Raw genomic sequence first — 25,413 nt, 5'->3', positions numbered from 1 at the left:
TAAATAACAAACAGCTGATTTATTCATAATGATCTCATGAGGGGGGGGGCATAAATACAATCTCATGCAAAAGTTCACGGCAACAGCTGGAGGAGGAGGAAGAGGAGCGGAAGAGGAGAGGAGGAAGAGGAGGAGAAGAGGAAGAAGAGGAGGAGGAGAGGAAGAAGAGGAGGAAGAGGAGCAGGATATTTCTGTATAATAAAGTAACGCCGCTGGTCGGGGAAAGCTCACGATGACCTCGTCCTGAAATGTGAGATTCGAGGGAGCCTCTGAAAATAAACTCAAATATTAATTCAGATTTATCGCCGGGTGACTTCCACTCTTCACCCTCTGTCCCTAACCAGCCTGATTGGTCAACCTGCCTAGAGGAAGTCCCGCCCCTCAGCCTATCGCGCACGATGCGAGAGACGACCACATTCAGATTCAGAAAATATTAAACCGAGTCTGGATGTCCGGGACGAGGCGGGGACCGATCGTAGGGTTGATATTATATATTCATACCCTCAGTCTCGTCAGAAATCAGTTGGTAAATCTGTGCAAATAATGAGAAGACCAAAACATGCCACTATGATGTCATGGAGGGGGCGGGCCTTAAGACTGGACCTCTCACTCTCTCTCTTTCACACACCCTAACAGGTCATGCTGTCATAAATAAAGACATCCACAGCTTCTATAAAGTCCACATTAGAATATATATGTGTATTTATATGTATGTGTGATTGTGTTTCATATATTTATACGCAGCGCTTCATCTTCAGGTACATTCTGCAGTGTGAAGAACTCCATCCCAAAATACCCCGCAGACTCCTGAAGAACTCTGGAAAGATAGTACAAATAAAATGGAAATAAAGTAAAGGTTTCAAATAGATTTCATAATATCCGTTTGCAGATTCATCTTCATGTAACCTATATTTGTCCGTCCCCATTCCTTTCTCTCCGGCTGTAAACGGAAAAGGAATCAATAAATAAAACTAACCGTCAATAACAACAATAAATAAGCAGATACTTTTTTCATGTTTCAATATTTCTCTTTCCAAATTATGATTATTTATTAGAGTAAAAATATAAACGCTTTCAGAAGGTCTTCATATTTGATTTCTGATGACTGCAGAATCTGAGAGTTACTGAATACAGGAAATGATTTCAAACCCAGAGTCCGGTTCTGAGGACTCATTTCAGGATGGAGCTCTGCAGACAGACAGTTCATTCAGACAGGCAGACAGGTGAGGAGGAAGAGGAGGAAGAGTTTTCTTGGGTGAGGCGTCTCTCGGACGTCTCTTCCTGTCTCTCTCTGATGTCACTCCCTGTCTGTGTTTAAGATCTAAGTGGTCAGTCCTCTCCTCTCCAGCTCCCGGCTCTGCTTCAGCTCCTTAATCCTGAAATAAAAAACCCAACCTTTAATAACCAGGTCTGAACAAGCTCTGGAACCAGAGTTAACCAGGTCTTAACGAACTCTGGAACCAGAGTTAACCAGGTCTTACCGAACTCTGGAACCAGAGTTAACCAGGTCTTAACGAGCTCTGGAACCAGAGTTAACCAGGTCTTAACGAGCTCTGGAACCAGAGTTAACCAGGTCTTAACGAACTCTGGAACCAGAGTTAACCAGGTCTTAACGAACTCTGGAACCAGAGTTAACCAGGTCTTAACGAGCTCTGGAACCAGAGTTAACCAGGTCTTAACGAACTCTGGAACCAGAGTTAACCAGGTCTTAAACGAGCTCTGGAACCAGAGTTAACCAGGTCTTAACGAGCTCTGGAACCAGAGTTAACCAGGTCTTAACGAACTCTGGAACCAGAGTTAACCAGGTCCTAACGAGTTCTGGAACCAGAGTTAACGAGCTGCTAACGAGCTTCTAACGAGCTCTGGAACCAGAGTTAACGAGCTGCTAACATACTCCTAACGAGCTCTTGAACCAGAGTTAACGAGCTGCTAACATACTCCTAACGAGTTCTTGGAACAGAGTTAACGAGCTGCTAACATACTCCTAACGAGCTCTTGAACCAGAGTTAACGAGCTGCTAACATACTCCTAACGAGTTCTTGGAACAGAGTTAACGAGCTGCTAACATACTCCTAACGAGCTGTTGAACCAGAGTTAACGAGCTGCTAACATACTCCTAACGAGCTCTTGAACCAGAGTTAACGAGCTGCGAACATACTCCTAACGAGCTCTGGACCAGAGTTAACGAGCTGCTAACATACTCCTAACGAGCTCTTGGACCAGAGTTAACGAGCTGCGAACATACGCCTAACGAGCTCTTGAACCAGAGTTAACGAGCTGCTAACATACTCCTAACGAGCTCTGGAACCAGAGTTAAAGAGCTGCTAACATACTCCTAACGAGCTCTGGAACAGAGTTAACGAGCTGCTAACATACTCCTAACGAGCTCTTGGACCAGAGTTAACGAGCTGCTAACATACTCCTAACGAGCTCTGGAACCAGAGTTAAAGAGCTGCTAACATACTCCTAACGAGCTCTTGAACCAGAGTTAACGAGCTGCTAACATACTCCTAACGAGCTCTTGAACCAGAGTTAACGAGCTGCTAACATACTCCTAACGAGCTCTTGAACCAGAGTTAACGAGCTGCTAACATACTCCTAACGAGCTCTTGAACCAGAGTTAACGAGCTGCTAACATACTCCTAACGAGCTCTTGAACCAGAGTTAACGAGCTGCTAACATACTCCTAACGAGCTCTTGAACAGAGTTAACGAGCTGCTAACATACTCCTAACGAGCTCTTGAACCAGAGTTAACGAGCTGCTAACATACTCCTAACGAGTTCTTGGAACAGAGTTAACGAGCTGCTAACATACTCCTAACGAGCTCTTGAACCAGAGTTAACAAGCTGCTAACATACTCCTAACGAGCTCTTGGAACAGAGTTAACGAGCTGCTAACATACTCCTAACGAGCTCTTGAACCAGAGTTAACGAGCTGCTAACATACTCCTAACGAGCTCTTGAACAGAGTTAACGAGCTGCTAACATACTCCTAACGAGCTCTTGGAACAGAGTTAACGAGCTGCTAACATACTCCTAACGAGCTCTTGAACCAGAGTTAACGAGCTGCTAACATACTCCTAACGAGCTCTTGAACCAGAGTTAACGAGCTGCTAACATACTCCTAACGAGCTCTTGAACCAGAGTTAACGAGCTGCTAACATACTCCTAACGAGCTCTTGAACCAGAGTTAACGAGCTGCTAACATACTCCTAACGAGCTCTTGAACCAGAGTTAACGAGCTGCTAACATACTCCTAACGAGCTCTTGAACCAGAGTTAACGAGCTGCTAACATACTCCTAACGAGCTCTTGAACCAGAGTTAACGAGCTGCTAACATACTCCTAACGAGCTGTTGAACCAGAGTTAACGAGCTGCTAACATACTCCTAACGAGCTCTTGAACCAGAGTTAAAGAGCTGCTAACATACTCCTAACGAGCTCTTGAACCAGAGTTAACGAGCTGCTAACATACTCCTAACGAGCTCTTGAACCAGAGTTAACGAGCTGCTAACATACTCCTAACGAGCTCTTGGAACAGAGTTAACGAGCTGCTAACATACTCCTAACGAGCTCTTGAACCAGAGTTAACGAGCTGCTAACATACTCCTAACGAGCTGTTGAACCAGAGTTAACGAGCTGCTAACATACTCCTAACGAGCTGTTGAACCAGAGTTAACGAGCTGCTAACATACTCCTAACGAGCTCTTGAACCAGAGTTAACGAGCTGCTAACATACTCCTAACGAGCTCTTGAACCAGAGTTAACGAGCTGCTAACATACTCCTAACGAGCTCTTGAACCAGAGTTAACGAGCTGCTAACATACTCCTAACGAGCTCTTGAACCAGAGTTAACGAGCTGCTAACATACTCCTAACGAGCTCTTGAACCAGAGTTAACGAGCTGCTAACATACTCCTAACGAGCTCTTGACCAGAGTTAACGAGCTGCTAACATACTCCTAACGAGCTCTTGAACCAGAGTTAACGAGCTGCTAACATACTCCTAACGAGCTGTTGAACCAGAGTTAACAAGCTGCTAACATACTCCTAACGAGCTCTTGAACCAGAGTTAACGAGCTGCTAACATACTCCTAACGAGCTGTTGAACCAGAGTTAACAAGCTGCTAACATACTCCTAACGAGCTCTTGAACCAGAGTGAACGAGCTGCTTACGAGCTTCTAACAAGCTCTGGAACCAGAGTTAACGAGCTGCTAACATACTCCTAACGAGCTCTTGAACCAGAGTGAACGAGCTGCTTACGAGCTTCTAACAAGCTCTGGAACCAGAGTTAACGAGAAACAGAGTGAACGAGCTGCTTACGAGCTTCTAACAAGCTCTGGAACCAGAGTTAACGAGCTGCTAACAAGCTCTGGACGGTTGGTAACGAACCTGTGTCTGCAGCGGCGCAGGAACCTCATGATCTTCCTCGCTGCCTGGTCCTGCTTCTTGGTCAGGAACGAGCCCCTGAGACAGACGAGTGGAGCTCATTTAGCACACCTCCTCTCGAGAGACGAATGTGTGCAAATACAGTGGGGCAAAAAAGTATTTAGTCAGCCACCAATTGTGCAAGTTCTCCCATTTCAAAAGATGAGAGAGGCCTGTCATTTTTATCATAGGTATACTTCAACTATGAGAGACAGAATGGGGGAAACAATGCAGGAAATCACATTGTAGGATTTTAATGAATTCATTATAAATTCCTCGGTAAAATAAGTATTGGGTCACCTACAAACAAGCAAGACTTCTGGCTCTCACAGACCTGTAACTTCTTCTTAAGAGGCTCCTCTGTCCTCCACTCGTTACCTGTATTAATGGCACCTTTTTGAACTTGTTATCAGTATAAAAGACACCTGTCCACAACCTCAAACAGTCATACTCCAAACTCCACTATGGCCAAGACCAAAGAGCTGTCAAAGGAGACCAGAGACAAAATTGTAGACCTGCACCAGGCTGGGAAAACTGAATCTGCAATAGGTAAGCAGCTTGGTGTGAAGAAATCAACTGTGGGAGCAATTATTAGAAAATGGAAGACATACAAGACCACTGCTAATCTCCCTCCATCTGGGGCTCCACGCAAGATCTCACCCCGTGGGGTCAAAATGATCACAAGAACGGTGAGCAAAAATCCCAGAACCACACGGGGGGACCTAGTGAATGACCTGCAGAGAGCTGGGACCAAAGTAACAGAGGCTACCATCAGTAACACACTACGCCGCCAGGGACTTCAATCCTGCAGTTCCAGACGTGTCCCCCTGCTTAAGCCAGTACATGTCCAGGCCCGTCTGAAGTTTGCTAGAGGGCATTTGGATGATCCAGAAGAGGATTGGGAGAATGGCATATGGTCAGAAGAAACCAAAATAGAACCTTTTGGTAAAAACTCAACTGGTCGTGTTTGGAGGAGAAAGAATGCAGAGTTGCCTCCAAAGAACACCATACCTACTGTGAAGCATGGGGGTGGAAACATCATGCTTTGGGGCTGTTTTTCTGCAAAGGGACCAGGACGACTCATCCGTGTAAAGGAAAGAATGAATGGGGCCATGTATCGTGAGATTTTGAGTGAAAACCTCCTTCCATCAGCAAGGGCACTGAAGATGAAGCGTGGCTGGGTCTTTCAGCATGACAATGATCCCAAACACACCGCCAGGGCAAAGAAGGAGTGGCTTCGTAAGAAGCATTTCAAGGTCCTGGAGTGGCCTAGCCAGTCTCCAGATCTCAACCCCATAGAAAATCTTTGGAGGGAGTTGAAAGTCCGTGTTGCCCAGCGACAGCCCCAAAACATCCCTGCTTTAGAGGAGATCTGCATGGAGGAATGGGCCAAAATACCAGCAACAGTGTGGAAACCTTGTGAAGACTTACAGAAAACCTTTGACCTCTGTCATTGCCAACAAAAGGTATATAACAAAGTATTGAGATGAACTTTTGTTATTGACCAAATACTTATTTTCCACAATCATTTGAAAATAAATTCATTAAAATCCTACAATGTGATTTCCTGGATTGTTTCCCCCATTCTGTCTCTCATAGTTGAAGTTTACCTATGATAAAAATTACAGGCCTCTCTCATCTTTTGAAATGGGAGAACTTGCACAATTGGTGGCTGACTAAATACTTTTTTGCCCCACTGTATGTATAATGAATATTACAAAACAGATCTTTAAGAATATGAAAGAAATGTAGAACATTTACAAGATATCTGAGAGATCTTGTAAAACTGTAATTGAACGTGTTCCCGTGTTGTTACTGACTTGATCTTGGGGTGGGCCCCCGCAGCTCCCCGCGGCCCCTGCTTCAGCCTCTCGTACTCCTTGTAGCTGCGGTAGTACTGCTGGATCAGGACGGCAGCGCGGCGGCTCTGCTGGAAACGCTTCTGCTCATAATAGGAGCGGAACTTGGACTGGATCAGGATGGCCGCCTGCGTCATCTTCTTATAGAGTGCGTACTGGGGGGGGGCGGGGGGGAGAGAGAGAGAGTGTGCAAAGCAGGCAGAACGATTACACACCTTCCTGATGTCAGACCCCCTGACGGGGACACACCGCGGGATCGTTCACTAAGGGAGAGTAAGCTGCTGTTTCTCAAAGGTTCCATGTTAGGGTTCAAGGGTCTGAAAATGTGTGAAGGACAAACATTGTGGAAATGTGCGGCTTTATCTCACCAATAAGTGAACATTTCTTTTGGAAAACATTCCCTGATTCCCGGAGAGCAACCGTTCCCTCACAAGTTATTAACAACTCGTTAACTATTAATAACTTATCAACCGACCAACACATACATCACTACGTCTACACACATGTTACCTTCAGAGCTATCCATGTTAGCTAGCCAGAGAGAGAGAGAGAGAGAGAGAGGTAAAGAGACAGGTTAGTGCACACACACACACACACACACACACACACACACACACACACACACACACACACACACACACACACACACACACACACACACACACACACACTTACCTGTTTGTACTTCCTGTAGCACCTCTGAATGACGGCTGCAGCCATGTCCTGCTGCTCCTTTAACCTGCGTCCCTGCACACACACTCAGGTTGTCAGTGTGTTGTCAGACTGTAGTCTGTGTGTTGTCAGACTGTTGTCAGCGTGTTGTCAGACTGTAGTCAGTGTGTTGTCAGACTGTAGTCAGTGTGTTGTCAGACTGTAGTCAGCGTGTTGTCAGCGTGTTGTCAGACTGTAGTCAGTGTGTTGTCAGACTGTAGTCAGCGTGTTGTCAGACTGTAGTCAGCGTGTTGTCAGACTGTTGTCAGCGTGTTGTCAGACTGTAGTCAACGTGTTGTCAGACTGTAGTCAGCGTGTTGTCAGACTGTTGTCAGCGTGTTGTCAGACTGTAGTCAGTGTGTTGTCAGACTGTAGTCAGTGTGTTGTCAGACTGTTGTCAGCGTGTTGTCAGACTGTTGTCAGCGTGTTGTCAGACTGTAGTCAGTGTGTTGTCAGACTGTAGTCAGACTGTTGTCAGACTGTAGTCTGCATGTTGTCAGACTGTAGTCAGCGTGTTGTCAGACTGTAGTCAGCGTGTTGTCAGACTGTAGTCAGTGTGTTGTCAGACTGTTGTCAGCGTGTTGTCAGACTGTTGTCAGCGTGTTGTCAGCGTGTTGGCAGACTGTAGTCAGCGTGTTGTCAGCGTGTTGTCAGACTGTAGTCAGTGTGTTGTCAGCGTGTTGTCAGACTGTAGTCAGCGTGTTGTCAGACTGTTGTCAGTGTGTTGTCAGACTGTAGTCAGTGTGTTGTCAGACTGTAGTCAGCGTGTTGTCAGACTGTAGTCAGCGTGTTGTCAGACTGTAGTCAGCGTGTTGTCAGACTGTTGTCAGCGTGTTGTCAGACTGTAGTCAGTGTGTTGTCAGACTGTAGTCAGCGTGTTGTCAGACTGTAGTCAGTGTGTTGTCAGACTGTTGTCAGCGTGTTGTCAGACTGTAGTCAGGGTGTTATCAGACTGTAGTCAGTGTGTTGTCAGACTGTAGTCAGCGTGTTGTCAGACTGTAGTCAGCGTGCTGTCAGACTGTAGTCAGCGTGTTGTCAGCGTGTTGTCAGACTGTAGTCAGTGTGTTGTCAGACTGTAGTCAGTGTGTTGTCAGACTGTTGTCAGCGTGTTGTCAGACTGTTGTCAGCGTGTTGTCAGACTGTAGTCAGTGTGTTGTCAGACTGTAGTCAGACTGTTGTCAGACTGTAGTCTGCATGTTGTCAGACTGTAGTCAGCGTGTTGTCAGACTGTAGTCAGCGTGTTGTCAGACTGTAGTCAGTGTGTTGTCAGACTGTTGTCAGCGTGTTGTCAGACTGTTGTCAGCGTGTTGTCAGCGTGTTGGCAGACTGTAGTCAGCGTGTTGTCAGCGTGTTGTCAGACTGTAGTCAGCGTGTTGTCAGACTGTTGTCAGACTGTAGTCAGCGTGTTTTCAGACTGTAGTCAGCGTGTCTTCAGGCTGTGGTCTGCGTGTTGTCAGCGTGTTGTCAGACTGTAGTCAGCGTGTTGTCAGACTGTTGTCAGCGTGTTGTCAGACTGTAGTCAGCGTGTTGTCAAACTGTAGTCAGTGTGTTGTCAGCGTGTTGTCAGACTGTAGTCAGCGTGTTGTCAGACTGTAGTCAGCGTGTTGTCAGACTGTAGTCAGCGTGTTGGCAGACTGTAGTCAGCGTGTTGTCAGCGTGTTGTCAGACTGTAGTCAGCGTGTTGTCAGACTGTAGTCAGCGTGTTGGCAGACTGTAGTCAGACTGTTGTTAGCTATTGTCAGACTGTAGTCAGCGTGTTGTCAGACTGTAGTCAGACTGTTGTTAGCGTGTTGTCAGACTGTTAGCGTGTTGTCAGACTGTAGTCTGTGTGTTGTCAGACTGTAGTCAGCGTGTTGTCAGACTGTAGTCAGTGTGTTGTCAGACTGTTGTTAGCTATTGTCAGACTGTAGTCAGCGTGTTGTCAGACTGTAGTCAGACTGTAGTCAGCGTGTTGTCAGCATGTTGTCAGCGAGTTGTCAGACTGTAGTCTGCGTGTTGTCAGCATGTTGTCAAGACTGTACTCAGCGTGTTGTCAGCATGTTGTCAGACTGTAGTCAGCGTGTTGTCAAGACTGTAGTCTGTGTGTTGTCAGACTGTAGTCAGACTGTAGTCAGCGTGTTGTCAGACTGTAGTCAGCGAGTTGTCAGACTGTAGTCTGCGTGTTGTCAGCATGTTGTCAAGACTGTACTCAGCGTGTTGTCAGCATGTTGTCAGACTGTAGTCAGTGTGTTGTCAAGACTGTAGTCTGCGTGTTGTCAGACTGTAGTCTGCGTGTTGTCAGACTGTAGTCTGCGTGTTGTCAGCATGTTGTCAGACTGTAGTCAGCGTGTTGTCAGACTGTAGTCAGCGTGTTGTCAGACTGTAGTCTGCGTGTTGTCTGCATGTTGTCAGACTGTAGTCAGCGTGTTGTCAGCATGTTGTCAGACTGTAGTCAGCGTGTTGTCAGCATGTTGTCAGACTGTAGTCAGCATGTTGTCAGACTGTAGTCAGCGTGTCTTCAGGTGGTGGTCTGCGTGTTGTCAGCGTGTTATTAGCGTGTTGTCAGCATGTGTACCTTGTATCTCCTGAAGGCGTTCTGTATGATCCGCGCCGCCTCGTACAGCTCTCTCTGCTCCCCGTCTGTTAGTGTCAGCAGGGCGAAGTCTCTCTCGATCTTCCCATTGGCCGAGGCATTAAGGAACTCTGCCCACGCAGCGGAGGAGGGGGGGCGGAGCCTCTGCAGGGCGACAACACTTAGGGGGGAGGGGGGGCACAGCCGCCTGCAACAAAGTCAAATATCATTCAGTCTGAACTCTTTCACTGTGAACATCTTCAGGGTTATACAGGTGGGGGCGTTCACCTGGGTGGGGAGTGTGGATGGGCGTCGACCGAGTCCAGGTAAGTAGCCAACCAGGTGTCCTGAATGTCCGGGTTGTCCCGCCTCTCTCTGAGCGGAGACTCCGCCCCCCGGGGGAAATCCTCCTGTTTGATTCGCTCAGGAGTCGCCTCGATGATCTGCTCCGCCAGCGTCGCCATGTCAACCTGTGGAGGGGGGGCAGTCACCATGGCAACAGAGCACTGTGTTGAGTAAGGGTGAAACTGAGAGGGTGGACGAACCCCGTCTGCACTGAGGAGTATGTAGGTGTATGTAGGAGTGTGTAGGTGTGTCAGTGTTTGTACCTGCAGCACCTCTTCCTCCAGAAGTTCCTCCTCCTCCTCCTCCTCGGTTTCGGTGTTCTCGCTGTAATCCATCAGGAACAGAGGAGAGGCTCTGGAGCCGCCGGGGTTCAAACCTGCCCGGCAACAGAACCGTCAGCCGGAGACACAGTGAGATATTTAAACATTCAGAACCTGAAGGAGGCTTACCTGCACCGGAGTCCGGGTCCTCCCCCCACATGGACTCAGGCAGGGGGGGGAGGGAGGAGGGGGAGATGGGGAGGGAGGAGGAGGAGGATGAAGGAGACGAGGGGGGGGAAGGGGAGGTGTCCATGGGGGCAGGGCCACTGGAGTAGGCGGAACTTGGGGAGGGGGAGGGTGAGGAGGGGGAGGGGGAGGGGGAGGGAAGGCTGCTGGAGGAGCTCAGACCTGCAGGGGGCAGAGTCATTTAAAGGATTTATTTGGACATTTTTTTATACTTCACATTCTGCAGCCAATCAGAGCGTAGGAAGAGGTCCCCTGACCGTCAGGAGGTGTACCTGTGTCGGGGCTGGTGGACAGCGGAGACGGCGGTTGTGGCGTGTCCTCGGGAGGCGTGTGTATGTCGCGAGGCAGTGTGTGTGTGTGCAGGTCCTCCAGCGCCGTGGCGAGTCGAGTGTGTCCCCGAGACCGAGCCACGGCGAGCGGCAGGCGCCCGAGTGAGTCAGGGATCCCCAGCGCCGAGCTGTTCCAGCCGTACAGGAGCTCCGCCGCCCGCTGGTGGCCAAGCGCACACGCCCACATCTGAACACGCAGGAAATGCGTGAACACAACACGCTAACAGGATCAGCGTGTCTGAGAGAGCGTGTGTGAGAGTGTGTTTACCAGCGGCGTGCAGGAGAAGTGGTCGATGTTGAGAGGATCCACTTCCTGTTCCAAGTCCAAACTGTCGGGGTTAACGGACCTGCAACAACACACAGTCAGTGTGTGTGTGTGTGTGTGTGTGTGTTTGTGTGTGTACCTCCATTGGATGAGAGTGTGGGTGAGAGTGTGTATCAGGTGTGTGTGTGTGTGTGTTTACCTCCAGTGGATGAGGGTGTGTATCAGGTGTGTGTATCCCTGAGCAGCAGCCAGGTGCAGCAGGGTCATCCCTCGGTGTCGGGGGGAGTGATGCAGCCTCTCTCCTCCTCCCCTCCCTCCGCACCATCTTCCTCCTCTCTTCATCCTCTCACACACTCCCACTATCCTCCTTTCGAACCACTGGGACGACTGGGGGAGAACAGACACACACTCAGGGTTACACACAGGCAGAGAGGAACTCTTCAATGAGAGCCGCAGTTCCTCTCACCTGTTCCTGGTCCTCAGGTAGGGGTATGGCAGGGGGCGTGGCCAGCTGGTTGCCATGGTGATGCTTATGGTGGTAGTGTTGTTGTTGTTGTTGATGGTTGTCGCGGGCGGCCATTTCTGCCATCCTGCGCTCCATCTGCTCCAAACGCTCCAGGATCGACATCCGGAACTGATTATCTGCAGAGTGAGACCTCCTGTTAGACTACAGCCATCTTTGTAGTTCTTATTAAACCACCAGAAAACGCGCAGAGTGAGACCTGCTGTTGCTGATATCGAATAGAATTACTTTATTGATCCCAATTTGGGAAATGTTTATGTTGCAGCATCATAAAAACAAGGCAATGAAATTACAATACAACGAAATATACATTTGTGACAAAAAAATTAAAGAAAATATTAACAAAAACTAAATATAAAAACAAAACACGGGACTTCCGGTGGAGCAAGACGACAAGATGGCTGCATGAGCTTGAGCTCCCGATAGCAAGTTAGAATCAACCCCCCTAAATTCACTATATGTTGAACAATTCATAGTAATTTCACTCTGGAATGAATAGGGGAGTAACGACTAGAAGTCAACCAAACGTGACACACAAGAAAGGGAGAATACACCAGAAATGGACGACGCTCAGCGCGCTAACAACAACTCTGCAGAAAACATGTGCTTCAAAGTATCAGTAAGGAAATACGCGACTTCAGGACTGAGCATAAAGCGGACTTACACACTCTCAAAGAAGACATGAAAAATGAACTCAAAGATCTCAAGCAGGAAATTTACCAAAACCTTTCTGCTAACTCCGCTCGGATCCAGGCTCATGAAACTAGGCTGGATGAAGCAGAAGCACGGATCAACGAGACCGAAAAGGCATTCGATTGTGTTAGTTGGTTATTCTTGTATGAGGTACTAAAGAGATATGGCTTCAATGAAAAGGTAATCCAATGTATTAAAACTATTTATCAAGATCCCACAGCTCAGATCAGAGTAAACGGAAGCCTGTCCAATACAATTCAGTTGGAGAGGGGGACAAGACAAGGTTGTTGTCTGTCCCCCACTGGTTTTGCTTTATATGCCGAGCCTTTAGCACAGGCAATAAGGCAGAGTGAGGAACTACAGGGTGTCAATGTAGGGGGGACAGAACATATCATTGGCCTATTCGCGGATGATGTCATTGTTTTTCTTGAACAACCAGATATATGTTGCCCACCCCTAATGTCTCTACTGGAAACGTATGAAAACTATTCAGGGTATAAACTGAATCTATCAAAAACACAAATTCTCACCTTAAATTATTCTCCATCCCGACAAATAAGAGATACAAATAATTTGAAATGGAATTCTAAATCAATGAAGTATCTTGGTGTAACTCTGAGTAAAACACTTCCTGACGTGTTTGAAAACAATTATAGCGAAATTGAAAAAAGCATTCAAAAAGATATTGAAAGGTGGCCTACCCTTCCGTTAGACTTCAGTGCTAGAATACAGATAGTCAAAATGAATATTCTACCTAAATTGTTATATTTATTTCAAGCTCTTCCAATAAATATCCCCCAAAACAAATGTATAACCTGGAACAAGATGATTTCTAGATTAATTTGGAATAGTAAAAAACCAAGAATGAAATGTACAACACTTCAACTACCTAACAGCAACGGTGGGAGGGCTTTGCCTAGCCTCACAGAATATTTTCATGCAGCCCAACTTAGACATCTGGTTTGTTGGTGTAGACGCGACTATGAATCTAAATGGAAAGAAATGGAAAGGGAAGTACAGGGCTATCAAACCCAGATATTGGTGGGGGATGAACATTTGATAGGTGCTTTGAAACATGCTATGAACTCAATAGTAGCCTTTACACTAGAAATATGGAGCGCTGTAGTAAGAAAATACAAACTTAAGAGGGATGTACCACTCTGAGGTGGTTCGCGTATGATTCAAAGTTTAAGCCAGGGACATATGATCCAGCATTCAAAGAATGGGCACAAAAAGGTATGACAGCAATATGTTCAGTTTCAGAGGGTGGAGAATTTCTAAGTTTCCAAGAACTAAAGACAAAATGCGCAGTTGAGAGATTATTTCACAAAAGAGAACTAAAAATCCAAATACAAGAGGAGGAGTGGTACCACATGTGTGAGACACAATGTACATCAACAAACTCCTTAATATGGAGGGAGTTCTGCTGGAAAAATCTAACTCGATATTTTATAACACCAAAGATAAAATCTAGGCAACTCGCTACCAGTGTTGGGTATAGTTACTTTGGAAAGTAGTTAATTAGGTTACAACGTTACTATCAATTAAAAGTAATCAGTTACGTTACAGCGTTACCTATTCATAAAAGTAACGCGTTAGAGTACTCCTGCGTTACCGAAAATTAAAAGCCGGGTGCAGCGCCTCGCACATGCTGCAGCTTAACTGACGCAGACACACAGCCTACTTTAAATGCACCGAGACGTCCTGACAATGAATAACATCACGCAACCAAATGAACTCTGCAGGATAACAATAACAAGACAGTCAGTTATATGCCTTTTTTAAATCACTGATCATGTGATCAACATTCAGGAGTTGCCTAACGTTTGGTACCCAGCCCAGGTAGCCGATATGATGCAGTTATGAAAGTGCCTACATTTACGTGCGCTTCAGTAAACAGAATCTGAGGTAAACAGGTTGCAGATTCAGATCCATTTATAAATTAACGACCAATCAACGATCTAACAAACATGCCGAATAAAACGAACAATGAAATCGCTCACTGGCACACAGCGGGCACATGACAAATATAGCCTCATAGCTGAACTATGAAAACACTGTTCAAGTATCACAGGCCTAAACTCACATTCACTCTTCGAAGATGGAGACTCCACAGTTGAAATTGGAAGCATCTCCTCAACCACATAACCGGCGACAACCTTCTTAATCTCACTGGCAGAGAGGGTACTGAGCTCAATCTCAGACGCTGTTGCTTTGGAGCTGGTGCACCACCGTCGTCCTCCTCAGCAGGCCTTGCTACCAGCGGGATAGAGTGCTGCTTCGATGCAAGATGTTTTTAAATTCAAAGTGGAATTTTTGAGGTCGACAGAAGCTTTTCAACAACACAGAGAGTGCGTTTTACCGTTCTGTTGTTCTTGTCCTTTTCGCTGGTGAATTGAAAATAATGTGCGTACTTCCACGATGAACACGCTGACCTCTCTCACACACACACACACAGGTAATGTAGGTCAGCAGCAGGGCACAGGCGCATCACAGCGCTGCGCCTCCGCTGACACATCCGCAGGTGGCACAGACCTGTCTGACACAAAGCAGGCTGCAGTCGGGATTTTAACGGATTACTTTAAAAAAAAAAAAAAAACTAAGTTACTGATTACCGAACGCACGAAACGTACGCGTTACGTTACTCGATAAAAGTAATGTGAGTACTCTAACGCGTTACTTCTGGAACTGTATAAAAATGAGGATATACTGGCAAAATGTTAACTCAGTTGTAAAAAATGTCTTGGGATATGAAATCCCAAATACTTGTCCAGTGATGTACCTTGGGAATATTGAGGAGGTTGTAATGAAAGAACCCCTGTACTTGACTAAAGTATTACTCGCAGCAAGTAAGAAAGCGGTCACAAGAAACTGTCTCAATGTAAATACTCCAAAACAGGAACAGTGGTTGGAAATTGTCCAGGAAATCCTTGTTATGGAAAAATTGACATACCTGTTGAGACTCAAAGAGAACGTATTTGAAAAGAACTGGGAAAAATGGAACATTTATATGAGACATGACACCAACTGAACGAATGTTAAATGGAACAGTGGACTGAATAGTGGAACATCTCCAGACAGTGTGTTAGTGTTATTATTATTGTTACTTCACTTGTACCTTGTTTGCTGTATTGCTTATGTGTGTGAAAACGTAATAAAAATGTAAGTTATAAAAAAAATAAAAAACACTAAACCCTCCACCAGCGCTCTGTACTCCTCCCCCGTCCATCCCTTAAACACCCTACCACTGCAGGGTCATCAGAGAGCTCCTGCAGGTGGCATGACTCTGAGCTGTATGAGAGTCAGTGGTGTGTAAGGTGAACAGGAAGGGAGACAGCACAGTCCCCTGAGGGGCTCCTGTACTACCAACCACCACCTCAGACAGGACACTGCCCAGCCGGACACACTGTGGCCTGTCTGTGAGGTAGCTGGTGGTCCAGGAGATGGTGGACCCTCATAGCCTGAGCTGGTCCCTCAGGAGCCGGGGCTGGATGGTGTTGAATGCACTGGAGAAATCAGAGAGGGTGATTCTCACAGTGCACCCCGACCCCTCCAGGTCAGTCTGTCTCTCCCCTTGAACCCCGTGATGGTCTTCATCCCAGTCCACACATCCTTGCTGTTGTTCTACTGGAGCTTGGCCTCCAGCTTCTCCCTGTAGGAATCCCTGCTCTCCCTCAGCTTGTCCCTCAGGTCGTCCCTCAGCCTCTCCCTCAGGTCGTCCCTCAGCCTGTCCCTCAGGTCGTGCTGGATGCTCCTCAGCAGTGGTTTGTCCCCAGACTTGAAAGCTTCCTTCTTCTTGTTTAAAAGCTGTTTCAGGTCTCTGGTGATTCAGGGTTTATTGTTTGGAAAGCAGTGAACAGTTTTAGCTGGCAGTGTTTGCTCACAGAAGTTGATGTAGTCGGGTGATGCAGTGGGTCATGCTGTTGATGTCCTCTCCATGTGGCACACAAAGCACATCCCAGTCCGGGGTCTCAAAGCAGTCCTGTAGAGCCTCATTGGCCTCAGGGGTCCACTTCCCCACACTCCTAGTGGATACGGGCTGCCTCTGAACAAGGGGGACATATTTTGGAGCCAGAAAGACCAGGTTGTGGTTAGGGTTAGGGTTAGGGTTGAGGGGGGGGGTATATGCTGATACCATGCATTCTTGGTATCAGCATATAAAAGGTCCAGAGTGTTGTTGTCTCTGGGGGGGCATTTCACATACTGAGTGAGTGTAGGTAGAGTTCTGTCCAGTTTAGCCTGGTTACAGTCCCCAGTGATGGGGATGAAAGCATTTGAGTGTAGTGTTTGGAGTTTGGCCACAGTGGAGTGGATGACGTCCCCAGCCAGCTCCCCATCAGCTGATGGAGGAATGTAAACAACAACAACAACAACAACAACAACCACAACAACGGCGCAGTGAAACTCTCGGGGCAGGTAGTGAGGACGCAATCCACCAGCTCACAGCTCAATGTCCGGGCTACAGAAACGCTCCTTCATGGTAACATGTCCGGGATTACACCATCGTTCATTCTCATACAGAGCATCCCCCCTCCCCCCCCCCCTTTCTTCTTACGCTCAGAGTAGCGTCCCTGTCCGCCCGAACGCTCGTGATGCCGGGGAGAGCCGTGCTGTTGTCCGGGATATGCGAGTGCAGTCACGTCTCCGTAAAACACGAGGCTGCTCTCACGGTACTCCCGCTGGGTCTTGGTCAGCACGCCGTGCTCCTCCATCTTATTTGCAGAGGATCTCACGTTCCCCATTACTATCGGCGGCACGGAAGGCTTGTATCTCCTCTTCCTCTTCAACTTCCGCCGGTTCCTCCAGGATGTCATGCCAGTCTCCCGGCAGCAGCACGGGTCTGCAGAGCGTGATCAGCTGCTTGCTTTGAGCGTGGCTCTCCGTCACAAAAAGTGCAGAAAAGTGAAAAACGTTCAAACAGAACGTCAGCCTAGCTGTTCAACAGTTAAGTACATACAGGCTGCCACCTAGCACGGCGCTAACAGCGAAACTACTGTGTGTGTGTGTGTGTGTTGACAGCTCTAACCAGGGGGCAAGTGGAAAACTCCTCTCTTAAATAACTGTTTAAAGAGCCACACATGTGGCAGCCAGGCGGCAGGACGATTGAAGTCGAGATAGTTTCCACTGAGTGTAAGTGTGTGTGTGGTTGTGAAATAAAAGCAGACTCCCTAATATAGCCTGACACACACACACACACACACACACACTCTTTCCTGTCACTGCTGCATCTTCACTCTGTGTTTGTCCCAAAAAACATCCTCCTACTTCCTGTCCATCTCGCTGTCTCTCTGTGTGTGTGTGTGTGTGTGTGTGTGTGTGTGTGTGTGTGTGTGAACAGCAGCAAGGCATGATGGGAAATCCTCAGTCAAAGGGGGTTGGCTGTCTCACATTCCTGGCAGCACAGAAGAAGTGTGTGTGTATGATGATACACACACACACACACACACTCTTTAACCTCACAAACTTCAAACACTAATTATTTTATAAAATGTAATGAAACAACCTGCAGGTCACATGACCTTCAGATAAATAAAATATCCCAGAGAAACTCAGTGTGAGTGTGTGTGTGTGTGTGGGGGGGGCTCAGCTTCAGGCAGAAATAGAAACTGATGTGTGTGTTTAATGGTGGTGACAGTGGAAAACAGACACGCATCATTATTCAATGACACACACACAGTTTGCGTCTCGTTCAAATATCATCCTATTCCTTTAAATACAGCTCACACACGTCTGTCATTTTACCACCTCAGATTCAATTCAAGCTGTATTGTGTGTGTGTGTGTGTGTGTGTGTGTGTGTGTGTGTGTGTGTGTGTGTGTGTGTGTGTGTGTGTGTCTTACCGTCCAGAGAAAGCCAGTCCAGCTGAGAGCTCGGCAGAGAGCTGGCGTTTCTCGCCCGATACTCAAACAGAACAGAGGAGGAGAGAGAGCCTCCAGACTCCAGAACCTGCAGACACACCAACCCAGCCTCGTGAGCTGCACGCACACGCACACGCACACGCACACACACACACACTTTATGATTCATTCATTTATTATGTACTTGTTTATAATCTGTGTGTGTGTGTGTGTGTGTGTATACCAGGGCAGTAGCAGCGCAGCACTCCAGGTTGGATGAGGGTTGCTGGGACGTTGCTCTGATCGAACACACACGAGTACCGACCCGACGGCTCGCTCCACGGTCCGGTGATCAACACCTTCACTCCTCCCTGCACGCACACGCGCACGCACACGCGCACGCACACACACACTAAAGTGATTCCTAAGTCTCTGCTGCCCCCTGCTGGTCATACACATGATCTGTCCTCATGTCCCTGGTATTTAACGCTCGGTTATTTTTTGACAGATTTTAATATTTTTTTTTACATTTTCTCAAAAAAATTCAGAAATGTTTAGAAATTCTCCATTTTTTTACATATTATTTTTTGTTGATATATATAAATATATATATAGTTTTTTCATATATTTTGCCGACACTATAAATATTTATTTTATATTGAGTGTGTCAGCGGTGTACTTGTATACGGTAACCGGGCAGATTTCCTTCCTCACCTCGGGGTAGGACCACTCCGGGGAGAAGTCGGTGATGGAGGCGAGGCGGTTGGAGGATGGCAGCGGGTGAGGGAAGGGGAGGAAGGAGGAGGATGGGGAGGGTTGGGGGGGCACCATGTATCGGACCCCTGCTGGGAACAGGGGGGGGGTTGGCGTGACCACGGGGGGCGGGGCCTCCTCGGTAATGAGGTCAGAGATGAGGTCGGGGAAGGAGCTGTCGAAGGAGATGTCCAGCTCGTGCCCCCCGTCCCCCCCACGGGGCTCCGGCTCCGCCTCCTCCTCCATATGGGCTTCCTCTAAGCCTCGCCTCCGCTCCTCCTTCACCTGCACCGGCGGTGAGGCCACAGGAGCCGTATCCATGGCGACGGCGACAGGGGGCGGGGTTTCACTTAGGTGGTTATAAAGCTGAGGGTCCTGCTGCATCTGATTGGCCCACTCGCTTGCAGCACTACTTCCTGTATGTTGCCGTGGAGACGGGCAGGAGGGGGTGTGGCTTGTCTGGATCACACAGAGTTGAACAATTTATTAAAAAACACGTTATAAACATGGTATGAACACGTTATAAACATGGTATGAACACGGTATGAACACGTTATAAACATGGTATGAACACGTTATAAACATGGTATGAACACGGTATAAACATGGTATGAACACGTTATAAACATGGTATGAACACGGTATGAACACGTTATAAACATGGTATGAACACGGTATAAACATGGTATGAACACGTTATAAACATGGTATGAACACGTTATAAACATGGTATGAACACGTTATAAACATGGTCCTTTACTCACTACATTATTACTACTGATGCTTACAGGTCCCGTGTCTCACCTGCAGCAGAGCCAGTTTTGTGGGTGGGGCTCTGCCTTCATCATCTTCATCATCATCATCTCCTCCCTCCTCCTCTTTATCTCCCCCCTCCTCCGCCTGCCTGCCCACCGCCTCACCCTGAGCCCCCAGCTCCAGGCAGAGGGGTGGGAGGGGGGGCGAAGCGGTGGGAGACAAGGAGAGGGTGGGGGGGACTGAGGATGAGGGGGGGGAGGAAGAGGAGGAGGAAGAAGAGAGAGAGGAGAGGGAGGAAGGGGGCGAGACAGAGGAGGGAGGGGTGGACGTGGGGGAGAGAGAAAGGGCGAGAGATGGGGGAGAGAGAGGGGGGACGGGGGGCGAGGATGAAGGAGGAGGACCTCCATACGTCTCCCCCTGTTTGGGAGAGTTCAGGAAGGAGTCTGGGTCGAAGGCGGGGGGGAGTGACGGAGGAGGTGCAGGAGGAGACGGGGGTTGAGGAGGGGTGAGCAGCAGGCCTCCGATGACAGGGGAGGGCAGGAGGGTGAGGGAGAGGGTGGGGAGGGTGGGTGAGGAGCAGGGAGGGGAGGGGGAGGCGGCGGGAGGAGGGATGGCGGTTGTTGCCATGACGATGACTGCGTTCTGAGGCAGTGCAACGGTCGCCAGGTTGCCTCGACGGTCACCGTAGAAACCGTTGCTGTGGTTACCCACTGCAAGGGTGGCTCTGTGAGGCTGCGGGGGGGACGATGAGCTGCGGGAGGAAAAAGGGAGAGAAAATATAAAGATATTTCATCAGGATCCACATCCCATCATCAGGGAGGACACGCTAACAGCTAAGATGCTAACAGCTGATCCACATCCCATCATCAGGGAGGACACCCTAACAGCTAAGATGCTAACAGCTGATCCACATCCCATCATCAGGGAGGACACGCTAACAGCTAACATGCTAACAGCTGATCCACATCCCATCATCAGGGAGGACACGCTAACAGCTAACATGCTAACAGCTGATCCACATCCCACCATCAGGGAGGACACCTAACACGCTAACATGCTAACAGCTGATCCACATCCCACCATCAGGGAGGACACGCTAACATCTAACATGCTAACAGCTGATCCACATCCCACCATCAGGGAGGACACGCTAACAGCTGATCCACATCCCATCATCAGGGAGGACATGCTAACAGCTAACATGCTAACAGCTGATCCACATCTAACCATCAGGGATAATGTCAGTACTTTAAAGTACACAGAGACTGCGTGTCAGTACTTTAAAGTACACACAGACTGCGTGTCAGTACTTTAAAGTACACAGAGACTCCGTGTCAGTACTTTAAAGTACACACAGACTGCGTGTCAGTACTTTAAAGTACACACAGACTGCGTGTACTTTAAAGTACACACAGACTGCGTGTCAGTACTTTAAAGTACACGCAGTCTGTGTGTACTTTAAAGTACACACAGACTGCGTGTCAGTACTTTAAAGTACACGCAGTCTGTGTGTCAGTACTTTAAAGTACACACAGACTGCGTGTCAGTACTTTAAAGTACACGCAGTCTGTGTGTACTTTAAAGTACACACAGACTGCGTGTCAGTACTTTAAAGTACACACAGACTGCGTGTCAGTACTTTAAAGTACACACAGACTGCGTGTCAGTACTTTAAAGTACACACAGACTGAATCACTTAGATAGTTAAGGACATTTAAGGGAACTCTTCTGTATTCACAGAGAGACTCACGTGGTGGAGGGGGAGGGTGAGGAAGCAGGGCTGCTCAGGTGAGACAGCTTGGCATCTCTCTCTCCTCTGAGGGGGGAGGAGGTGCAGGAGGAGGGAGGTAGCTTGGGGGAGATGATGCGGTGCTTAGTGCTGTTACAGCGGTGAGGAATGTTCCCTCCTGCAGACACTGAGAGAAACAAGAAGAAACTAGGGTCAGGGTGTGTGTGTGTGTGTGTGTGTGTGTGTGTGTGTGTGTGTGTGTGTGTGTGTGTGTGTGTGTGTGTGTGTGTGTGTGTGTGTGTGTGTGTGTGTGTGTGTGTGTGTGTGTGTGTGTGTTACCGTGTGCGGCGGTGCAGAGGCAGGTGTGTGTGCGCGGCTGAGGCTTGGTTCTCTGCCTCTCCAGGATGTGTTGAACCAGATCCTCGATGCTGAAATCCCCCGAGCCCAGAGAGCACTTCATACTGTGGACTGAATACTGCACGTGAGTCATTTTCACACATACAACTACACACAAATATGCTGCACTTTACTACTTTAAAACACTGAAGGTACACAGTGTTAGTATTAGTGCACAGTAGTACCATAAAGTACACAAACAAACAGCCTGTGACACTTCAAAAATATACCAGATACTGCGTGTGACCAACAACAAAGTACTATAAATATCAGAAGTACTCGCCGTACATGCATTAGTACATGCATTAGTACATGCATTAGTACATGCATTAGTACATGCATTAGTACATGCATTAGTACATGCATTAGTACTGTGCCTCAGTATTTCATGTGTTTGTACATGCAGTATTTGTACATACACATGGGTTTGAGCTGACTCAGCAGCTCCTCTCTGCTCCACCTCAGGCTGTCGTGGCGCTCGTTAACAGCACACAGCAGCGGACTGCATTTCCCAGAATCCTCCTGGGACGGCACGTTCAGGTAGTGGACCAGCACAATGTCGGGGTTCTGTCTCACACACACATACACACACAGTCAGAGACTCACTCTGTGTGTGTGTGTGTGTGTGTGTGTGTGTGTGTGTGTGTGTGTGTGTGTGTGTGTGTGTGTGTGTGTGTGTGTGTGTGTGTGTGTGTGTACCTGCAGCAGCCAGTAGCAGCGTCTGTGGAATGTAGGCACGATGGAGGAATGGACGTAGCAGCCGTACAGGCACTGAAACACACAGACAGTAAGTAATATTAATGTTAGTGCAGACATTGAGCTTCATGTGATTCATAACAACAATAATAAAAACAACAACAACAATAAAGACCTCGGTGCCCTGGACCTTGAGCTTCATGTGATCTTCTCTGGTGGTCTTCCCGTCCTTCCTCTTCTTCCAGCAGTATCCATCCTTCCTGTACTTCACCTTCTTCCTGTTGTACAGGATGATGCTGCCGTTCTTCGGCCTGAGGAGCAACACACACACACACACACACACACACACACACACACACACACACACACACACACACACACACACACACACACACACACACACACACACACACACACACACACACACACACACACACACACACACACACACACACATCAGCTGCTGCTGACAGTCAATAATAAACACTCAGATACTTCATCAATACTCAGACCTGGTTTTCAGGGAGCAGGAGAGCCACTCGTCATGTCTGTCGAAGGAGATCAGGTACGACGCTATCTCCTGCGCACAAACGCACACACACACACACTTAGATGATTATGTAGTAATGTTAATGCCATTAAAAACTGGATGTATAAAATGTGAAAATATAAATAAAATAATTACAAAATAAAACAAAAATATTACAAATAAAAAGCTGATAAATTGAACAATGAATAAAATATTGAAAAAATAAAGTGATAAAAAGTGAAATACATGAAATAAGAGAAATATGTAACTGAAAGTTCAAAAGAGAAATGAGGAAACATGTAAAAATGATAGCAGATAAATGAAAACACAAAAGAAGGTATTTCAAAAAGGGTATTTTTAATATTAAGGAAAGAGAGTAAAAGATTTGGAAGTATAAATAAAGAATAGCTGTTTGAATAGATTTATTATCGTCACCTCGTTAGTGTTCCAGCGCAGGCGCTCGTTGGGCAGACTGGACAGACGAGGGAGACACTCGAACAACTTGTTAGGGACAAACACCTTCCTCTGGCCTTTATTCTCTGCGCACACACACGCACACACACACACACACACAGTGAAAGTGACGTCATCAGTGACAGGTGGTTGCCATGGCAACAGAGCTGTGTTTCTACAGGTGAGAGTGAGACTGACCTGTCTCCGTGGAAACCATCTCCTTGTTGCTCATGGCGACGAGTCCATGCAGGGGAAGAGCCTCACACACCATGCGGCCACCCACACAGCCCCTCTGCGCGCACACACGCACGCACACAAACACACAGTCTGATTAACAGGAAACAAGGTCTGCAACAGGACACCAGTATCACACACACTTCTCCAATAGCTCCCTGTTCCCTAGCAACAGCTACAATTGCACCCACTTTAAATGAGTAGTGTGGGTGTGTGTGTTTGTTCATCACTGGCACTTTACAAGAGTCTGTGTTAGTGTGTGTGTTACAGTTACATACAACTATGTGTGTGTGTGTGTGTGTGTGTTTTATCTGTACACTTGACTTAGATCCAATCCCTGATTGATAAACATCAATAAGCACAGAAACGCACACAGGATCTATATATCGCACACACACACTCCAGCGCAGTCAAGGTTCACAAACATGATGAAAGATATTTAAACATAATTTAAATGTAAGAAATACTGATTCTTTATTGATGTTTTTTATTATTGAAACGATAACTCATGTGAATTCAAAATGTAATAATAAAGCTTTAACTAATGAAATATCACCCTTTCAATACAATATTAATACACACTGATGGGCTCAAGGAGGCCGGGCTCAGACCCCGGTCTCTCCTGGATGCTCTCCCCACCTCTCGGAGCTTCATTCCCGGCTTCAGGAGCTCTGCCCCCACCCGGCGGTCTGCTAAACTAACGTTAGCATGGTTCTTAGTTTCGCTTCTTTATATAATTTAACGACACGAGAACAGGTTCTAACACACATACAGCTTACACCACATCGGCATCATTACAGGCTGAAAAAAAACCAACGAGCCACATTAATTCAGTTTTTAATAATTATTAATAAATAATGTTTTTAGCAGGTTAGCTCAGCTAAGCTAACAGATTAAACAGCTCTTTGACCCGGGTTTAACCGGGCCATACTGCGGGCTGTGGACCCTGAAGATATCACACCAAATAACCCGGTTTGAATAGAAATATAAAAGGAGTTTTTATAATAAAAACAGAGAGTTTTTAAGCTTCTTTACCTTCCGCCTTCAGCACAGCCATCTTCTCTCTGTGACGTCACCACGTCTCTGCGGGGGCGGCGCGAGGGGCAGGAATCACAACAACAATAATAACAGTAATAAAGCTGACACAAATTATTATCATACCTTTTTTGGAGGGTTTCACATATTATTTAGAGAGTTTTCACATTTGTTAGGGGCATTTTTCAAATAAATGTGAAAAGATTGCATTTGGACATTTTTGGGGGGGGAGTTGTCTAGAAATCTTTCAGTTTTTGGGAGATTTGTCACGTATTGTTAAGAATTTTTTCACATATATTTTAGAGATTTTTCATTTCTTGGGGGGTGATTTTTCAAAAATGTTTTCAAATCTCTTCTTGAGATTTTTCAAATATTATTTTTTAGACTAATGGTGCAGGTTTGACACTCAGCCAGTATGGATATTAGAACAGTGGATCTGGGAGGAAGCTGAGGGTGAAGATGATGATGGAGAAAGAGTGGAGTCTTCAGCTGTCGGAAGCAAAAGGAAGTCCACATGAATTAGATTGAATTACACTAAACAGTTTCCCCTGGTGTCTCCAGGTTCGGCCGCATTATGACGGGATAATCGGGCTTCCCCTCATTATCATGAAAAAAGATTTGGTGGGTTTCCACCTGCTCAGGTTTCCCAAATATCAGATTAATTAAAATTCCTATGAAATTGTCTTTTATTCAGAAAAGTACATTTATAATCGTTATACTTTTATATTCTTTTGTTTAATGAAAAATAATTCACTTTAAATAAAAAAACAGATCACAGTTAGGATTC

The 25,413-nt window shown here is 47.0% G+C and overlaps 1 protein-coding gene across 4 annotated transcripts; it reads right to left on the bottom strand.

The window, feature by feature from the left end:
• camta2 (calmodulin binding transcription activator 2) lies at positions 1-24,666 on the bottom strand. 4 transcript variants are annotated; one of them, XM_063900372.1, is made up of 26 exons: positions 24,627-24,666; positions 23,556-23,649; positions 23,340-23,443; positions 22,888-22,955; positions 22,551-22,686; positions 22,379-22,450; positions 22,099-22,246; positions 21,623-21,751; positions 21,305-21,470; positions 19,603-20,305; positions 18,760-19,257; positions 18,290-18,416; positions 18,049-18,183; positions 11,459-11,634; positions 11,192-11,379; positions 10,996-11,074; positions 10,671-10,914; positions 10,342-10,560; positions 10,156-10,268; positions 9,836-10,017; positions 9,551-9,755; positions 6,961-7,032; positions 6,796-6,816; positions 6,247-6,440; positions 4,391-4,465; positions 1-1,376 (listed from the first exon to the last, which is right to left on the bottom strand). In XM_063900372.1, the coding sequence occupies exons 2-26, from the start codon at positions 23,626-23,628 to the stop codon at positions 1,322-1,324; spliced, it is 4,182 nt and encodes a 1,393-aa protein (XP_063756442.1). In that variant the 5' UTR covers positions 23,629-23,649; positions 24,627-24,666; the 3' UTR covers positions 1-1,321. The 4 variants fall into 4 exon arrangements, 3 of the variants coding, with proteins under 3 accessions (XP_063756442.1, XP_063756443.1, XP_063756444.1); XM_063900373.1 differs by lacking the exon at positions 6,796-6,816; XR_010167277.1 differs by lacking the exons at positions 1-1,376; positions 6,796-6,816 and having other exon boundaries at positions 4,411-4,465; positions 6,247-6,602.
• Between the last annotated feature and the right edge of the window lie 747 nt (positions 24,667-25,413).

The sequence above is a fragment of the Eleginops maclovinus genome, chromosome 14 (assembly GCF_036324505.1).
Source record: "Eleginops maclovinus isolate JMC-PN-2008 ecotype Puerto Natales chromosome 14, JC_Emac_rtc_rv5, whole genome shotgun sequence".
NCBI lineage: Eukaryota > Metazoa > Chordata > Actinopteri > Perciformes > Eleginopidae > Eleginops > Eleginops maclovinus.
This window is presented reverse-complemented; position numbering and strand designations above follow the sequence as displayed.